The following is a 21,165-nucleotide window of genomic DNA, read 5'->3' on the forward strand; positions in this document are numbered from 1 at the left end:
TGATTTTCAGGGCTGTCTGTTTATTTTTCAGAAGTCTTTTTACATCAAAGCATGAAACTTATAGAAAAACACTGTTTGGAAATTTGAAAACTATATATCGATCATTAACTTTAATAGATTAGGGAAGCCTAAAATGAAAGTGATGATTTGTCCTAATGCTTATAAAGGAGAGAGGCTATCACTATATTTATAATGGCAAACAGAAGCACATTGAAACTAAATATGAAGCCACATTTTCCCATTAGTACAACTATTTTTTCAAATTCTTATAAAACAATTTTATACTAGTATTTGCTAATTTATAGTCTATATCCTTGAATTGACAGCAATTATTTCAAATAACAATTGGACATATCTTTTCCTTTCAGCAATCAGAAGTGCATGTACTCAATCACTTAACTGTAGTTTTTAATATTCTCTTAGGCATAGCCAATACACGTATCCAAATATATAGCATAAAACACTGGAATTATTTTAGGTTCTGCTCTAATTATTAGGAAGTAAAATTCCAAGCTTCCATGCCTCAATAACAGTTGCATAACTTAAAAAGTGCCTGTGCCTAATTAAATTATTTTCTGCTTAGTTCTAAAGCCCAAATTCACATCTGATAAATCCCTACAACGGTCAAGAGCTAAGTAATTATGTCATAACTAGATCCCTATAGACGTAGTCATGGATAATGCATATTTAATCTTATAATTAAGGTATGAATGAAAAATAAAACTAAAGTCTATTCTTGAATAAAAGATATAAAAGATAAATTCTTAAAATGCACTCATTAAGCATGTCCTTAGCATAAAACAGCAGGACAGCTCACTTGAGATTTTAGGATATAGGAGCTAAAGCAAAAACCCAATGGAGAGAAAAGGAACTGTCTCATACCTGAAAGCCTCAATGATATATGCACTTGCTGGTAGGGTTCCAGGGGTACCTGGTTGCCAGGACAAGGTGACACTGTTCTTAGTAACATCAGTGACCTGTGGTTTGGATGGTGGTCCAGGCAGGTCATTAAAATCATAGTTTTTACTGATTGTTGCTCCAGATTCTAGAGAGGACAAACAGAAAAAGCTTCATTTCTGATTGCATAAGCTGACAAAGATGCTTAAAAGGAAAACAGTCTATTAAAGAATTTGAATAGACAGTGAGCAATTCATCTTCATGAATCAAAAGTATATAAGTGAATATTTGTTTTTTCCTACATATTAGTAAATATTTACTTTCACACATGATCACTAGAATTGCTTGTCCTTTAGACAGAGAAAATAAAATAACAAGATTATTAAGGACAAATGTATCATATTTCATATGTGCAATGCTATGTACCAAGAGGTATAGAAATGAAAAAGTGGTGTAAAGCTTAGTTTTTACATTCAATATATTTAAAATACTGATCAATCTTTAACTTGTTATTTGGTAATGAGCTAATCACTGAAACTGGCTCAAGATTTCTTGTGTTAAAATAGTTCACAAAGAACCCACCTGTCACATCCAGCACAGCACTCCAGGAAGTCTCCCCACTTGAACTTGTAGCCACACAAGTATAAGTGCCAGTATCAGAAATCTAGTGTGCATAGAAGGGAGAGAATAAAATTGTTTTAATTGATTTGTAGAATAATTACTCAGTCTCAACAAGGCAACACTTGACTGCGAAAATGTGATATATCATTTGGCTGTCCAAATTATACATTAGAGTCAATCATATGCACACATAAAATATTAAAATAAGCTCATATCATGTTATTTTATTCATAATGGTGATTCAAAGATTCTTATTATATTTCTACAACTAAATGCTATTTGTCTGTAAACTTTAGTTGTCTTTCTATTTGCCTCCACAGCAACCGCCTTATCTTTTAATTCCAGCTTATGTTGGTGCTTCACTGTGTCAGAGTTAGATTTGGATAACTCAGGACAGAATTTTTCAGCATCCTATAAACATTCAGAGATCAGTAATGCAAAGCTGTCCTCTTTGTCGTCAATAAACTGTATTTCACAGAATAAAATATACACAGGAGTAAATAAGCACTGAGATAATAGGGGGGAAGACCTTTTTTTTTTTAAAGACATGGAGAAAAGTGAAGAAGAAATTTTTTTTTTAAAAAAAGGAAAACTAAATCTTTCCTTTTAAAGAGTGCAGTACTCACTTTTACTAAAACTGTAGCAGTGTGACAGTGAATGAAATAAAGTTGTGTCATTAAAAACAAGCAAACGATACCCATGGAATCATTGCAATAGAGAGCTGAAAGGGTCACAGAAATCATCTAATCCATCACACTTTTTAAAGCATACTAAAAACTGTCTTTCACTGATTACATAAAATGTTTTTGTTATTCATTGAAGAGCGGCAAAAGACTTTGAGGAATAGTTGACAATATAATCAAAAGTTCCCTTTTGTAAATGTTAAAAGGCAGAAGATTCCGTGATATATCCTTAACAAAAACTTCAAGATCAGTAATACATAAATCAAAATTCCTCCCTGTGGTTGAGCCCCATGGACCTAAATTGCAAACAACATTCATTCACGTTAGTTTAGAGGTGAAGGAGAAGTGAGACTGGGAAGAGAAACTGATGACCAAACAGAATAAGGCAAAGCAGAAGATGTAGAATTAAAATTCCACGATGAGCGCGAGAATAATTGTTGATAAAATTTGGGAGTTCATGGAATATAATATCTATTGGGTTCAAAATGTAAGTGTATTGATGACTCAACCTTCCACAACTGATTCTCCGGTAAATCATTAGTGCCTGGATGTTACTGCGGTGCCACAATTTTAATTGATTTTAAATGGCATTATGTATTTTAACTTAAGTTTCAAATTACTCTGTCACGTCATTCTTTGCCATATTATCTCTGTACAATTGTCTTCTATTATACCGAGGGATGATGGGGGATAGCCATTGTAGAAAGAGCCATTTTTTCAAATACGGCTGTGCACGCATTACAGTCATTAGAAATCTTTGCTTTTAAGAAGCATCACTCACAAACTAAATATAATGAGCCAAGGTTGGATTTTAATGGGATGTTCATTTGAATATGGTCTGTGAAAGAGTAAAAAATTTGCATTTTATTATAGCAGTTGAACTAAAATGTAGCACTTGTTATTATGTGCAAATGCTAAAAGAAGAATACTAGGTAATGCTTCTTAACTGCATCTCCTTCTCATTGTGTGGAGATACAAGTCTGACATTAGCTGTGGTAGTAGGTTTTAATGATTATTGGAATATTCTCCTTCTCAAAAGAAACGGATTCAGCTGCCAATTACTGGACCACGAGAACACAGTGTTCATCACACTATTTTTCCCCCCTTGCATTAAGTACTGGAAAAGAAAGTAAGACGTAAAGGAATATGATCTACAGAAACCCTCTCTTGACTGTATCAGTGAAGTAGTGTAAAATATTTTATTTCCGTAAAAGACAGTCATCTTACAGAAAAAATAACAATGTTTTCATTATGGAGTTTATCAAAAGTGATATGAAAACCTAAATATTGCTAAAGCTCACTCTTGTATCACCATCATCATCACCATATTCATTTTTATTCCTTTAACTTTAAATAATGTCTTCTCTGGTCATGAGTGCTTCATATCTTTTCCATCCTTCTCTTTTTGTCCTTAATCAAGTGCTTTGAAAAAGACTAATGTGCTGGCACACTCTCTCACCTACTTTTCTCCTTGTGTAGTTGGCTGCAGACAAGCTCCCACGAGTATGCATCTCAGAAAGACTACTCAGAAGTCTGACAGAGGGGCTCAAACTTTGTCTGACATCATCAAGCACCCACCTTTAATTGCTTCTTTTAAACACTATTGGGGGTCTTGACTGTTCAAGCACACCCTTTAATTCAGCAGTACAGTGGAAATGCATTAACCTCCATGGCCCAAGAAGTCTGCCTTTAGCTCAAAGAGAGAGGTCAAATTGTTTACTCAAGGAGAGCTGGCATTAATTTTTTAATAACTCCCATTTTGTCCAAAGAAGGTTTACAATTAATTTACAATAAATAAAAAGACAGGCTAAAAACCTGTATTAATTTATTTTTCTTTAAATTGAATTTGATAGCATTTTGTCTACTTAGAGTAATAATTAATGCCTATCTCAAAATTAAAGTAAAAAAATATATACATTCATTATAGTAACAAATTAAAGATTTGTGTTTGTGTATGCATGTGCACACTACAAAAAAGTCATTCTTCCTTTTTGTTATGTGTCCGTATTTTATACATCTGATAAACATGTGATTGTAAATAATTTACATTGTAAGAAAAAAACACTCCCCGTTGTGATCATTTGAAAATACACATAATAAAAATATTTTATCTTCCTCCTCAGGCTTCTGAATGGGAAAATTCAACATCTTTTCTTTTGTTTCTTAATCACCTTGGTTCCCAATTTATACCTAGATACCAGATGCTACTAATTGTTCTTCCACTGAATCATTTTCAGTCAATTTTTCTTCATGTACTATTACATCAACCATCCTAATTCTGGCCCTCATTCCCAATCTTGTGACTATTCTGACATACTCTTGAGCTTTAGCATAGTGCTTGCTACATGGAGGGGAGGCTTTCTATATTTGGTTGAATGAATTGAGTATACTTGTGGAGGGCAAGTGGCCCCCATGATAACATCCTTCTGGTATTCACACCTGGTGTAATCCCTCACCTTGAGTGTGTGGAGGACCTGTTGACTGACTTCTGGCCAATAGAATATGGCATGAAGGTGACAAGATGTCACATTTGTGATTATGTTATATAGGATTGTAATCCTGTCTTGCTAAAAGACTCTCTTCCTTGTTGACTTTGAGGAAGCAAGCAATCATATTGGGAATATCCACATGGCAAGGAACCACAGGCAGCCGTCAGTCAACAGCAAGCAAGAAGCTGAGGTCACCAGTCTGATAGCCATTAAGAACTGAATGCTGCTAACAACTATGTTGTTTGGAAGCAAACTGATCCCCAGTCGATTTTCAGATGAGACTACAACCCTGACCGTAGCTCTGTGAGACCCTAGGGCAGAAGACCCAGCTAAGTCATGCCCAGACTACCACAGAAGATATGAGATAATAAGCATGTGTTGTTTTGAGTCTAACAACACAAGTGTTGTGAAGTGTTTGCTAATACTGTTCCATAGCAGTAGATAGCTAATACAATATTCAGAAGTAAACATTTATTTTGAGCTGCTCCTGAAGCAAGTCTAACTTGGTAAGTTGGCAGGAATGGTCATTTTCTATCATGTCATCTTCTGTTAAAAGACCAGCAATGGCTTGTTCTTGTACACAGATTTAAATCTAAACTGCACAGCAACTTTACCTAAACTGTAAGATATTTTTACCAACTAGCCAAACCTGCTTCCTATGCAGTCATCAGTCTCATCTCTTTATTATTTTCCACATAACTGTTTGGCTGAGCCAATTTATCCACATTTCATTACGAACTTCCCTTGTTCATGAGAGTAAATCAGAAGCATTTCTCATTTTCAATTATTTTAAACGTACTATTACTATCATTAACTTTATGTGTTTAACCTTTTTAGTTCCATTGATTACACACATATAGGATAGAATGAAGGAATAAAAAGTTTCTAGGCCTGTTATGAACTTATAATTAACTTAAGGACAATGAACTTCCCTCTAATTTCAATTTGTCATTTGTAAATTAAGAAACAACAGGGTCTATAATAAAATGTATAGCAATTATGCAGGGATGTAAGATTTTAATTTCACAACACAGTTTTTCCCTAGGGAAGTACATACTTCTGTTGAGATGAAGATCCAGATACAAATCCAACATTACTTACCCGTAAATTCTTAATCTGCAAGGTTCCTTGTTCTTGTATAGTTGCTCTTGGATCTCTACCCAGAAAAGTAAATCCCTCCTTTAGCCAGCTAATTACAGGAAGAGGGTCACCAGTAGCTTTACATTTCAGTAATGCTGTACCATCTACTGCTAGCGTTTGGTTGGCTGGGCCTTGTAGAATTATAGGTGGAGGTCTATCTGTCAAAACTAAAGGACAAAGATATTTTTCAGGATATTTTAATTTTATGAAATTTGGTAGTCTTTATATCATCAGTAGTCTTATATCAAAAGTAAGATTAAAGCCCCAAAGTCATACATATTACTTATAATTTTTCTGTAATATTCTACATCCATTATATATCTATCATCTATAATTACTATACATACACCTGTACATATTTTACTGAAGCCATACTATATTTATAAGTTACTCTGAGTTACCTATAATTAAGATGATGATAAGATAAATTCTGACACCTTAGAAAGGCTTAATCATATTAAAATTAAAATGTTGAGAGCTTATGGTAATCATTTGCAAAATGGCCATTTTATCTCTCATATGCATATTTAAGAAAGCCTGTGGAATATCACATGAGTACAATCGATGTTCACTTTTGCTTTTATGATAAATATATGAGTAATACATAATTTTACCTTCATAGCACCAGTTGCCGGCTTTATTTATATAGACTATAATATTTTGATGACGTTAAAATATTAGACTATAAATAATTTAGTCCTAAAATTGTGATATTGGGCTCTAGATTAGAGTAATATAATGTGGATGATATAATTTAATTAGTCTATACATTTAAGCAAAAAAATCTAAAGACCATATTTATGACATGACAAAAATAGCGTTTTCATGAAAATTTGTGTTTACATATATATTCATTTTTGTGATCATTTGAGTAAAGTTTCCATAATTTCATAAACTTAGTTCACCGTGGTTTTTTTAATTGAATATTGATTTGTAGCAGTACCATCAGTGCCTTTAGAAGTATTATATAATGATTTAGGAAGTGTATCAGAATGTATAGTAATATTTAAATGGGTAATGAAAATATGGAATCAATTGGAGGCAGGCTTTCATCTACAATTCATTAGAAGACCATCTCATAATGAAACTGATATATCCAGGGCCAAGAAAGGATTTCTTAAGAGAAAGTTTTGTAAACTTCTCATAGGTTTTGGTTAATTATCCAAATATGCTCTTTATTATGTATAATAATATATAATAATAACAAATATAATATTTATATATCTATCTATCTATCTATATATAGATAGATAGATATATAAGTTCCACAAAAAGAAAAAGATGCTGAATCTGAATTATTGCTAAGCAACTGTGAAGAGTGCTTTTTCTCAAGAAGGTCATCTTGGATTACTATGTACATAATCAAAAAAAGTCATTTTGCTTATTAATGCTCTAATTTCCTTTGTCTACCAGCTTTTACAAATACCCATTTATATGTTTATATATTTCTCAATCTATATGCATTTTTATTTGTAGAGTTCACAGTTTTGGGGAAAGACATTAAATCAAACAGTCCTTTTAGAGGCTACCATGAGAAAGCCAACTGATCTTGATTTAAAATAGAGGTCCCCTGCATGTCAGGATAGAGTGGACTTCCAATCAACCTAAACCTGTTATATCAAAATATGTATTAAAATGTGTGTATATGTAGAAAACCTTATAAAAACCTAAGGAAAACAAGATTCTCTGTGTATTCTTTGCAAATAAAAATTAGATCCATTTAGTTCACTGCTTTTCTTGATCAAATTCTTCATTTTAGAAGTAAATTAAATAATCTTCAGAGAACGTGAAAGCACAATATTATACCAATTCTGACATATCTGGCAATAATTGTGCAAACAGATATTCAACTTGAACGCTTTGTGGAATTTATTTTCTCTCTGAGTCAAAAATGGAAGGCCAATTCACCAAACATTATGAATAATTTTAAAATTCAGTAAGAAAAATGGGTCTGCATTACCAGAGAAGAAACTATTTATTAAATTTTATATAATGTTACTTCTTTGTTTCAAATTAAATATCTATATAGAATTCAGGTAACTTCTTATAACCTGCTCTTACTGTCATATCCTTGAAATCATTATATATGGGCAAAGGACATACAATTAGTTTCTTTTTTCTCTTTTTTACTGCCCAAATGAGTAGCTCATTGTCTTTTAAATGAATTTGATCAAAAAAGTAACCGAAAATCTCCTGGCCAGAAAGAACTTTCAGTTTCAAGGATGTTATGGGTGAAAGATGACCACAAGTTTCCATGACACTAAGGTCAGAGGTTAAATGAACATTTAGGGTTTCCAGTGATCTGTGAACAATTCCATGGTTTTCTCTAACTACGCATTGTGAATCCTCAATAAACCACTCATATAAGATCATGATGTGACATCTATTGTACATTTCTTCTCTCCAGTCTTTTTAGATTCTATTGGCTCTACTCAGAATTCTCATTACAATTTTCTAATTTTCTAAGAGAAGAAAAGAAATGAAGAACAGTGTTAATGAAATAATAAGAAGGTCTTTTAAAGGGATGTTTTGAAATTCAAGTGTACTAAAGATCTTAGCTCTACCTATAATAAGTAAAATTATCACTCAACAGCACCTTTCATCACCATTAACAATCTCATCTCATGTGAACACTTGAGTTAAAAATATTTCCAAGAAAGGAGTCTAAGTACAAAAATGTAACAACAGAAACATCGCTATAGATGTTTTGCTTGTTTTTCTGAACATGACATATGTTTTCATTCTACATTGGAATTTCATTTGGCTCTAAACTGCCCTGGATCATACCAAGCAACACGTTCAAAAGGAAAATGATGGCTTACGTATTATTAAACTGTTAACCAGTCTGAAAAATTCAAAACTATGAATAAAAGCTGAAGTCATCGGCCAATGTGGCAAGTTAATATTTAGAGACAGTTATTTATAATAAAGTGTGTGTGTGTGTGTGTGTGTTTAGGTCTTGAAGTTAGATTTCTTTACTGTCAAAATCAATAACTCTATAACCTCCATTCAACGTTATTGCAAAAGTATCTTGACTTTGTGATTGCTTACGAAAGTAAAAATCAATGTAGCAATGAATATTCAAGCCACTTGTAACCAAATGTTCAGAGACATCTCAGTCATCAGATTTAAATTTCCTTATCACTCTTTTCAGTTTGACCACAGAACCAAAGCTAGAATTACTACTGGTATGAGAGATTATGTCAACAACAAACTTAATTTCTCAAAACAAGTTTTCCTTTTCATTATATCAGGCACAATTTTGAATATCCACCTGTTTCATGAACCACATCTGTCATATCAACTGGCTCTTCTAAATCATCAACTTTGTTTTCTACAAATATGGTTTGCCTTCTTCATAACACTTTCTTCATTTAGGAACATTTAAAAGTCTGTCTTTTGTAAAATATCATAAGCAGCTATAGTGGAGTTCTTCAGCATTATATTTGGAATCTTTCATAGTAGTATAGAATAAAACTTAGGTTTTGGCCAGAATACCTTATTTTCCAAGTGCATGTTTCTAGACATTTTTTCGTAGTAGAAGAAAACATAGGAACTTAAAAAAGATTAATAATTATATGTTATTTCTTTTAAAGAAATATGGAGGTTTGAAGGATCGATGATCTTGTCCATGTAAAGGAAGAATTTCTTGGCACTATTACCCTTGAACCTGACTTCTTTCAGTTCCATAGCAGTAAATCTCTGCTGCATCAGCAGGTATGGCCATTAACGACTCAATATCTCCTCAGCTAATGTTTGTCTGTTCTATTTATTCCCATTCCTGACATGGCGCTGAATCAGGCAATACCATGGGCAGACATTAAAAAATACTGCCTTTCTATTAATTTTAAATGACCTTTTAATCTACATGTAAATTTGAATTGTATAAAAGTTCAGCAGAGAAAGAAGAGAATCAGAGAGGTCACAGCCCAAAGCTCTTTTATCGCAGAACCCAGTGTGGGAGGGTGCGGGTGTGGGGAGAATCAGAAACCCCACAAATCTAAGAGAGCAAGAGAGATTTTTTTAATTTAAGATATCAAAGAATATGGCTTAAATGAATGCTCAGAGGTTCACAAATATCTAAAACTCCCTACGTGTCAATTGTGACAAAAAAGCTCTTGGGAAAAAAAAATCAGACATGAAGAGTGCTGCATGGTCTTCAACTTTCACCTGAATCAGGTGCTTCAGTTAAGATTTGTAGTGCATACATACAAATAAAAAAATAGTTTTAGCATCCACTTGTAGTTTGGAAGGTATTTAATTAATTTAACTTAGTGAATGTATAATTGACACATCATAGGATGTCATAATGTGATTGGCTAAGTGAAAAGTCATCTCTGTTTCCACTGATAATAAAGATTATATCTCTCTCTCCTCTAGTAAAATAAGATTATTACTATCCATTAGAAGCAATCATATCAGCACAAGACTGAATAAAAATATACAGCTAACATTCCTATTTCTATTTCACTAAAATAATGCATCACTATATTTTTAAGAATAAAATAGATTGTGTTTGATGTTCTTCTTTGGGAAAGTAAATGGTATTAAATCAGGGAGAATTAGAAACTATTAAGAATGTTATTTTACCTAGATTCAAACTTAGAAGATAAGCATTAATTTTAAGGATTTAACTAACAGGTCAGAGAATTTCATAGTTTTGAAATAAAAATCATTATTTTCGGAAAACAAATTCTAATAATATCACACCATCAGTAACTTCCAGCTGAGCTTTTGCTAAAATGCTTCCTGCCACGGTTAGGGCCTGGCAGATGTAGTAACCCGCGTCCGAGCGCTGAGTGTCGGTAATTGTAAGGTCCCCGGCTGGCGACACAGAACATCTGCTGTTGGCCTGTTGGGGTTGATTTGGGAAAAGCAGGTTCTGTGGAAACAAACACAATGTTACTAAGAAATCTCTTCTCACTCAGAAGGAAAATTATATTAACAACAGCTACTGCAGTTAGAGAAATGTGGCTGGAAAAAGAAAACACAAAGATTTAAAAATACGGTACCGAAAGGGTTAAAGGCCACACAGTGAGTCTCACTGGGAAACTTTTTTCCCATCATGGGAAAATGATGTGCTCTAAGAAGCGAGCATGCTCTGGCTGAAGGAACAATCATCTAGGTCTGGATCGTGACCTTTTACTCTCTGCCTGACTTTCTGTGGGTTACTGAACAGTTTTGAAACGCGGTTTCCTCATCTGTAAAATGGACATAATAATGCTCATCTGACTCAACTCATAAGACAGCGTGATCTGGAATGTAACATCAATTGTGTACGTGTTTTATAAACTGCAGACCACTAGAGAACGCAAAAATATTTTCTGCTGACCCTTTTGAATATTTGACATAAGTAACTGAATTTCTCCTAAAGGTATTCAAAAGTGTGTGACTGAGACTGACACAGAGAGACAGCTGAATCTCCTTCTGCTATAAGATTTCTGCAGGTTGTAACAGCTTTGAAAGGAGCTAGGTATAAAGGCTACCGTCTGAGCAAGATTAACCAAGTCACTGAAAATAAAAAGAAGATGCGGGATGTTTCTGAAGGATGCGTGTGATGGTAAAGAATTTCATAATATTACCCTTTCAAAAAATACAAGGTTCTTTAGTTTCCTATATAACTCATATTAAATACAAGCAGCCAAATCACGAAATTGTGAACGTTCTTATAGGAGAGCAGTAATGTTAACCTGGATGACCTATGTTGCTTTACTGTTGTTCAATTAAAAAAAAATTTGGATATAATAAATTATATTGAGATATGCTTCCAAGTTGGATTATAAATAAGGACATATCAATTTTTATGTTGTATTTACTTACAAAAAAGAACATTATAACCCTCTGGGATCTGTTTCTCGACATAGTAATTAATTTTCCAGGTTTGTAATTAAACAGTTTCAATATGTTACAATCAGGAGGTAATAACATTCAATTAAAGGCATAAGACACATTTTCCCCTCAAAATGTTTCTACCCTTGAAGTAATACCAATGAAAGAGGATAAAATAGGGTATTAACACTTTTCAATTACGCTAAATGACTTTAATCCTGCGAATGAGGTCCTACTTTAATTAGAAGCTCTTCTCTTTATTGCAACATGATGGATGTCCACTTTATTAGATTCGAGTGTGACACTGTAAGCCCACTTTACATAAACATACTATGTTATTAAACCTTTTCTAAAAGAGGTGATGTTTGCTAGCATGTCAGGAATATAATCTCAAAATGCTATTGCCTTCCTATAAAATTTGTATTACTATATAAGGCTAGACTTTTTCATACATATGAAGCATAATTTGAGAACAAGCTAATTCTCCTGTGGAATCCAAGTATATTACTGAAATAAACCATCTGAAAGAGAAGGGTCTAAATTTTAAAGCCACTTGGAAATGATACAATAACTCAAAGTGTGCACTTTCCTACAATTAGCCATTAGAATACTAATTTACATAGCACTAATACATCAGATGGGCTTAATTCTCTCCGGGATCTCTTCCTCTACAATGTGTTATCAGTCCACCTTCTAAATGATTCGATGACATGAAAAATGGCATATGATTGAGGTTAACCCATCATCTTTATTCCCTGTTTGTATGACACAGGCAAAAGAAAATGGATGACAAGCAAAACCCAGGAATTCTACAGAGCTCTTCTTGCCTTGAAGTGCCTGGGTATCCTATTAGTGCTAATTGGCATTATCAGCACATATTGAGGAATATGGACCATTAAGTCCAGGCTCTTAACTCTCTATACTGATGAATAGTCATAGATCACTGTAAAAATTGGATACTGCAGACAGTAAGACCAATTTATTTTTCCTAATGTCCCAATTCATGATTTGAAAATTTACAATTTGCTCAAGCATTTCTCTTTTGTTCTCATTCACCATCTCCTTTCTCTCTCTCCCCTTTCCTCTCTCCCCCGACCCCTCTGTCTAATGTGAGGGAGATAGGTGAAATAAAGAAAACAAGGCCTAAGATTATAATCAAATCAAATCACCTAACTCGAAAATTTTTCCCAGAGATTAATATCTCTGGAATTACATGCCACTTTGTCAAATAACAGAAAAAGAAATACTTTAATGCTATTTGATCATTACTTGTTTAAAAAACATTAAAACACAATGTAGCATATTTAAATATCATGCTCATTGGGCCACAAGACCAATATACATTTTATGCAATAGCATGTATAAACCTGAAGCTATTTTAGGGCATGTGATTTACACATGATATAGCTGTATCTACATGATAACAAGTTATAATGAGATTTAACTCACTACATGGATTTAAAGTGTAAATCTGCAACAATCAAATTGCTTTATATCATTATATTTGTATCATTTATAAATAAATAATATATTCACATAAATATATTTACTATCAGTGGTTTGAGAAAGTAACTTCTGTGGACCCCACACCTCCCCGAATGGGTGGAGGGAAGGAGCTACAGGCAGGAGTGAGAATCTTGACAGGCTACCAGGGCCCTCCAGGTTCATCCCCTCCTGCCTTCTCAGGCACGATGTGGGTCTGGGGACAGAGGTGACCAGAGTGGTGCTGAGCTTCTGTGCATGGGCAGAGGGATACCTCTGGCCCTAGCAGCCTGGCCTGAGCAGAAGCATGAACTTGCCACTTCAGCCAGGAACAAGGGAAGGCAGATGCATTCTGCATTTTCCCCATTTCTAACCTTCAAAATGTGTAAAGCATTTTTACATATAAACTAACTTAATCACATAATCTTCATAACTTATGTGAAGTAAAATATGTTATCCTCAAATTTTAGATTAAGAAAATGAGGTTCAGTAAATTTAAACAGTGCTACAAAGATTATAAAAATTATACGGAGGGAAAATGGCTTTAGAATTCTTTCCTTTTTCAGGGTACGTGTGTGTGTGTGTGTGTGTGTGTGTATGTTCAAGTGTGTTATAACTATATCATGTTGCTTTACACTCACTTTAGAGTTTGGGATGTTTTAATCTGAAAGCAATTTTTAAGTGAAGAATCAAGGAAGTCTATGAGTAGAAATCTATTGTATAGTTACTAACTGATAAAAAAGATGGCAATTAAGTCCTGGAACAGTCCTGATGTGGGATAAGCCAGTGGCCAGAACTTTACCTTATCCTTCTCATCACTATATTTCCATCCCACAAATCATGGGGGAAGTGAATCCAACAAAGAGCACTGAGGAAAGGAAGAAAGATAATTTGCCCGTCCATACTGAGATGTTAAAACTGCTAGCTTCGGGTGGTACAGAACTGTACAGGAATTCACAACAATGCAAAATGACGGCTGAGTGAAACTTCCTGACGTCTCTCTACCCAGATAATCATACACGAGTTTTGATCAACAGGTTCTCTTAACTTAGTCTAAAGCATTTTCCGTCTCTGGCAAAGTTTTTAGATTGCCTGAGACTTTTAATCATGGTTTCCGTGTTTGCCCAGGAAATTCTTCCAGAACTTGGACTAACAACCAGAGGGTGCTGAGGAGGAACACCAGTAGGTCTCCTCCTGCGAACTATATGCCTCCTTCGGAATGCTTCTGGAGAGACTAGAACGAAAATATCTCTAGGTCCCTCAGGAATGCACAGATAAGTCTTTAGACAAAGAACTCAATTTCTGATCTGGTTTAAGCTGGAAGTTCCACTCATTGCCTCAGAACCTAGAAGCCTCTGCTTGCCCAAGTTTGGACCAAGTTCTAAATGAGAAAACTGGTGCATTCAATTCGCTTTTAGCAGAGTCTGAGAGATCATGCTGCCCGGAGAGGGCCCCGAGAGGACAAACCAGGGCACAGCAAAGACCAGACAAGTGTTGGTTTTTTCTGGTATTTAATGTACTATTTCCTGTCTAACCCCACTATGAGGGAATCCAGAAGGGATGATGGAAGAAAATATTTCTCCTACTCTTAAATGGAAGCGTGCTTAAATTAACGGTAAAGAAAAGGTATTTATACTACATATCTATGAAAGGGGGTTGAAACTAGTTTCTAGGCTGATTAATAATGGAAATATTTTTGGCTGTTTTACATTTGCCCAGGATGTCCTAAGTGCTTTATATATACTAACTCACTTACTTATCTCAATGTAGCTCAATGCAAGAAAGCAAACTTACCTTTCTGTTAGGAGATTTTAAACAGCTACGGGTTAGACTTTTTCAGATAATTTGGTTACACTGCATTGTATCTATTTGACGTAAGATTAAAATATTAGAGAATTAACACTAGAAAAAAAGAATGTTATATTAAAGCATCTGACTCCCGCTAATTTTAGAATTAATTGGTCTCTTTTTCAGAAATAAAATAAATTCAACATTGACAACAAGAAAGGAAAGACAAACTTTGAGGGTCACTAGAGACGGGGAGTTCAGAGATTTCAGAAAAGCAGTCAAGGCTTACACTCACCTGGCTGCCTTCTTTTTGCCAAAAAACTGCTGGCTGTGGGTTTCCTTTAGTTTCACAGGGAAATGTCACTGTACGACCTTGAGCAACAATCTGATCTCTTGGCCTAACCACAAACTGTGGAGGAGCTATAATTTAAAAGGAAAGAAAGTGTGTCAATATAAACTGTTGACAAAGAAAAATATATCAAAGAGAAAATCTGATACTAGGTGGATTGCTCAGTGCCAGACAGAGGCTACAGTTTTTGATTTTTTTTAAAGTATTTCTCAAAACACAATGGGGAAAGAAAAAGAGCACTATATCAAATGTGAGGAAAGAAGTAAATGTATTCGTAGACACATTTTAAATGTACACTGTAAACCCTTCAGCCCCTATACTTGCATAGGAAAATAGATTTGTAATGATATTCTAAAGTTTTTAAGAAAAAACATGGTTTCCCAATATGGTTCTGTGTTTTGAATGAAGAGAGAAAAAGAAGCATTGCATTACTCAAATATCTCCTTCTTGTGAAATCAATCTACTAACAAACATTAATTGTTCTTGTAATATTTGCAAGACATTGTACTGGGCACAGGGATACCAGAAGGAAAAAAATATGATACCTATTCTCAAACTGCTGATATTCTAGACCAGAGGAGTTGAAGTGTTGAAAATATCAAAGAACTGAAGAGATGGGAATTACATACAAAGATAACTAACAATATAAAGAAACATATGAAAGTGGTTGATTCTATTTAATTCATTTCATTTAGATCAATGAGCATTTGGCAATTACTATGTTCCCCTACTGGGCACTAAAGATACACAGACAAAATCATCTACCCTGCAGCCATGAAGGTACTCATAGTCTAAGAGAAAATACAGAACATGATCATGATGACAACAACAACAGCGAAATTAAAACAACAATTCTCTAAGGCTGTGGTAAGTTCAATGATAGAGGTGCTCTCAGAGAACAGAGGAGAAGCACTTAAATTATAGTACACATCATAAGTGTGATAGGACTTCAGGAGAGAGGGATCCCTTTGTGTTACGGTAGCTGTGAAAGGCTTTATGCAGGAGGTGGACATTATGGAGACTTGGAGGAAGGGGTGGCATTTAGAGAAGTGGAGAAGTGAACATATTCCAAGCAAGGAGCTAACTAAGCAAAGTGTAAGAAGCAAGAACACATCTAGCATACAGTGTGTAATCCCAAAGGAATGGCAAGTCCCCATTGTATAAACAGCATTGGCTACAAAAGATAGATTTGTATCCAGTCTAAGAATGGCCTGAGAAGACAAACTGAGGATTTTATCCTGACTCTTTCTAAGCTGAGGAGTGATAAATGTAAAGCAAAAATTTTGGAAGCTTTAACCCTCTAATGAATGTAGTATATAGATTGTGAGCGAGACAGATCAGTGAATAAAGTAGGCAGTCTGACTGAAGGCCAGTAAAATGGTGTAGGCAAAAATAATGAGACCTAGGTACAAGGAACTCCAGTAGAAAATAAAGAGATGGGGTAAAAATGCTAAGGAAGTTCAGATTTAAATTTGGGGCTAATTATAAAGAGAAAGAAGAAAGTGAAAAACAGCAGACTGTGTAACTGGACGTTTTCACAAGGACATCTTCTTCATACTAAAATCCACTCCTGTTGAAGAGAAAACAGCATGTTTATTCTATGACTTTTCTAATCATCTGTTTCCAGTGTAACTCCTGGCTTATACTAGAAAACTTAAGACCAAGAAAAAAACTTTAAAATGAACTCGAATTTTTAGAACCCAGTGTTCATGGCCACAGTCCTAAAATTTGAGCGCTGAAGAATTTTAACAGCAAGCATCATTCGGTAAAGTCCTTTACCCAGAATTCTTTCAGTCCTTTAGGAGTACATAACTGTAGGTCCAAGAACGGAGTAAATGTAGGGTATCCTCAAACATGCAACCAGTTACTCATCCTTACAAGAGTGCTAGCATAGAAACAGCAGCAGCATTTTTTCAAAAAACTCAAGAGATTTGTAGTGGCTTATTTTTTGGTGTCCTATTATACTGCCTCCTAATTCAACACATTCAACACACACCTCAGAGACAGAAGGAATAAATCTACTAAGTGAAATTTTCTTCTACAGCTATAGATAACAGAAGATTCAGTTTAAAAGGATGAAGAACCCAGATTTATGGATCTATTTGAACAGGACGTGATTTATGTTGCCCTGTATTTTTAGGAGATTACTTACTTCTTATGATCTTCTTGTTATTTCTACACAATTCCACTGAATCAGCAGATACATTGATTTTTGTTCCATTTTTTCTAATACGAATGATAGTTTAAATCAACATTACAAAATTACTTTAGGTACGACTCTTAAAACACTGCAGTGTCCATTTTTCAATAGAGATGTGAAACCACCGATAGTTATACCCAAAAATACTTAAGATTGGTCTCTATCATCTGTAATACCTAAGAAAAATTATATACATTAAAAAAATTTAAAGATCAATGTATATTTCTTTACTTCTTAGTAATTCTATGAAAAAAAGTTTACTGCCAACATCGACACTAAGTGAGAAGTACTGAGTAACTTAGCTTGTACCTCATTATCAAAAATAAAAACTAAAATAAAAGTCAATATAGTAAAAATCAGTTAACAGTCTTTGATGAAAATCACATACACAGCTTATTAGTTCATCTGTATTGCTTTGGACCAGAAAGAATTTGAATTGGCTCTCATAACTAGCTTAGTAAAACTAGTTAGTAAAAATTTAGAGCCCCATATGAACCATAAAATCCTTCTTTATATAATTTTAAAAATGTAATAACTGAGAATACACATGATTAAAATCATCAGATGAAACATCAAATGAAAGCAATGAAAACATATTTTATAGTTTTAAGCATATTATGCTAACTCTGTTTATCTATCATCTATCTATCTCAGTAAAATTACCATTTGTACTTTAAATATTAAACTATAGACTTCTTAAATTTGATTTTTCAAGCTTTCAAAAACCTTTGGATAGATGAGCGATTTTGTAAAATGCTTTGGAATCCAGATCCTACAATTTTAACACAGCTGCTAAAACATAACCCCCAAAATAAGGACTGGCGAATAACCACATCTATCAATCCACTTTCTGAAAAAGATATGATTCATCTATTTACTCGTTCAAAAATGTATTGACTGGCTACAAACTATGATACATTCTGCTTGGTACAGGAGATAGAAAACAGAATAAAAAATTGTTCATAGCCTATGGCAGAGACTTCCTATTAAATGAATAAATAAAAACAAATACAGCAGAATATGATTTGTATAATAATAGAAATATGCAGGGGGCATCAGGGGAAAAAGTGTGGAAGTGCACAAACTAGATCAAGTAACTGCTGAGGAAAAAAGAGGAAAGATGCCAGGAGATGGCTATGTTTGAATTGTGCTTTGAAGCACAAGTAAGAGTTCACGAGATGGAGAGGACTCAGGTCACCTGGGACAGAGAGAGGCAGACACAGGCAGAGACCTGTGGAAGCAGATGTGCTGGGAGGATATAAATGATTTTAAAAATAAAATCAGGGGTGCAGAAGTGACATAGGTAGGGTGAGATAATTTATGCTAAAGGAGCTTAAATTTTGTCCTAGAAAGTATGTAGATCTTTTCACAGATGCTTATGCAAGAAAGATATAATAAGGTTGTGTTCTAGAAAGAATGCTCTTCCTAAAAGAGAAAAGGCAGATATGAGGCTGAAAAATCTTAGCAAGTTGGGACAGCAAATCCAGTTGAGAATTGCTATATTCATAGTAGCACCTAAATATAATATTTTATAAGAATTCTTAAAGGACAAAGAAATTCTGCAATATCTCAGTGCAATATTTACCACTGATGATACAATCTAAAAGACCAGGATATCAAAGTTTCTTGAGTTTTTACTCAGTAATGAAGTTTTAAAGACTAGTAACGAAATGCTATCAGCATTTGTGTTATTCATGCTATGAAATATCCTTTCATGTGATGTTTATATATACTGTACTTTTATTCCAAGTTATTATAAATACACTGTATTTCTAATGTACCAAATTGCTTCTTGTCACCCAAAATTAAATCACATTGATCTTGCTGAAACTAGAATCACCTTTTCATTTTTAAAATTAAAAAATAAAGATATTAAAGCATTTAACAAAGCAAAAGATTTTAAAAGTATTCAAGTCTCTGAAAATGTACATTTTTTCTTATTGTCATCTGAAGTTGAGCCACCAAAATCAACTGCATCAATCACTTTTACTTCTGTAGACTCTCCTTCTCTGCCCAAGACCTATACTGTAATCTTCTGTGAAGGGATATCAGCTGAAGGAATTTATTTTTGAGGTTTTAAAATGAAAAACTGCATCAATAATTCTTCTGATAACACTTCACAGTTTCAGTATTTCTGCCAGGTGGCAGTGAAAATGGTTTGAAAAGACAGTACTTGGCCGATGGCACCAATGGGAGGGAGTAGGCAGAGAGGTGGCATTTTATCAACACAGCACGATAGCACAAAGTGTGCTATACACAAAATGGATTTTCTATGATGGCTCTCATTAAATATGAAAAAACACAACTAGGTCCTCAGGATGACAATCCAAAACACATATTTAAACCCAATGTGAATTAAAGAGTTTGAGTTATAAACTCCAGAAGAATATGCTAGTTATAGAAATGGCAATTCTCATATATTTCTAAGACAGAAGACTACAAAATACATATTTTTTATGTCTTCTCTAAAACCTGAAGCATTAGACAAATCTCTTGTAACTATGATGTAACGACCGACTTGCTTAACCTATTAAGGGATGATACTTTATTGCTTCAGCTATAACAAGAAATGAAATGAAGAAAACAGAGTGGCACAATTCAATGTTCAATTACACATGTACTAGTTAAAAACAATAGCTTCTTAAGAAAAGTACCTAGTGTGATTTCCAGAGGACTAGACCCAGATATAAAAAGGTCAATTAAGATTAGAGGTCTGTCTCAACGGTGAAAAACTGAAACCATTTCCTCTAAGATCAGGAATAAGACAAGGTTGCCCACTCTTACCACTATTATTCAACATAGTTTTGGAAGTTTTAGCCACAGCAATCAGAGAAGAAAAAGAAATAAAAGGAATCCAAATCGGAAAAGAAGAAGTAAAACTGTCACTGTTCGAAGATGACATGATACAGTACAGAGAGAATCCTAAAGATGCTACCAGAAAACTACTAGAGCTAATCAATGAATTTGGTAGAGTAGCAGGATACAAAATTAATGCACAGAAATCTCTTGCATTCCTATACACTAATGATGAAAAACCTGAAAGAGAAATTAAGGAAACACTCCCATTTACCGCTGCAACAAAAAGAGTAAAATACCTAGGAATAAACCTACCTAAGGAGACAAAAGACCTGTATGCAGAAAACTATAAGACACTGATGAAAGAAATTAAAGATGATATAAACAGATGGAGAGATATACCATGTTCTTGGATTGGAAGAATCAACATTGTGAAAATGACTATACTATAGGATTCAGTGCAATCCTTATCAAACTACCAATGGCATTTTTCACAGAACTAGAACAAAAAATTGCACAATTTGTATGGAAACACAAAAGACCCCAAATAGCCAAAGCAATCTTGAGAAAGAAAAACGGAGCTGGAGGAACCAGGCTCCCTGACTTCAGACTAAACTACAAAGCTACAGTAATCAGTATGGTACTGGCACAAAAACAGAAATATAGATCAATGGAACAGGATAGAAAGCCCAGAGATAAACCCACGCACATATGGTCACCTTATCTTTGATAAAGGAGGCAAGAGTATACAATGGAGAAAAGACAGCCTCTTCAATAAGTGGTGCTGGGAAAACTGGAGAGCTACATGTAAAAGAATGAAATTAGAACACTTCCTAACACCATACACACAAAAAAACTCATAATGGATTAAAGACCTAAATGTAAGGCCAG

General features: G+C 34.1%; 1 protein-coding gene across 5 annotated transcripts in view; it reads right to left on the bottom strand.

Moving 5' to 3' along the window:
- The window catches only part of ROBO2 (roundabout guidance receptor 2), a 562,867-nt gene that overhangs the window by 84,579 nt on the left and 457,123 nt on the right, over positions 1-21,165 (bottom strand). For all 5 annotated transcript variants that reach the window (XM_036851501.1, XM_036851498.1, XM_036851500.1 and 2 more), the window contains exons 8-12: positions 15,225-15,349; positions 10,541-10,712; positions 5,792-5,997; positions 1,480-1,561; positions 883-1,045 (exon numbers count right to left, since the gene is read on the bottom strand). In XM_036851501.1, coding sequence (XP_036707396.1) covers positions 883-1,045; positions 1,480-1,561; positions 5,792-5,997; positions 10,541-10,712; positions 15,225-15,349 — 748 coding nt within the window. The remainder of the gene's footprint in view (positions 1-882; positions 1,046-1,479; positions 1,562-5,791; positions 5,998-10,540; positions 10,713-15,224; positions 15,350-21,165) is intronic.

This window comes from Balaenoptera musculus, chromosome 4, assembly GCF_009873245.2.
Source record: "Balaenoptera musculus isolate JJ_BM4_2016_0621 chromosome 4, mBalMus1.pri.v3, whole genome shotgun sequence".
Taxonomy (NCBI): Eukaryota; Metazoa; Chordata; class Mammalia; order Artiodactyla; family Balaenopteridae; genus Balaenoptera; species Balaenoptera musculus.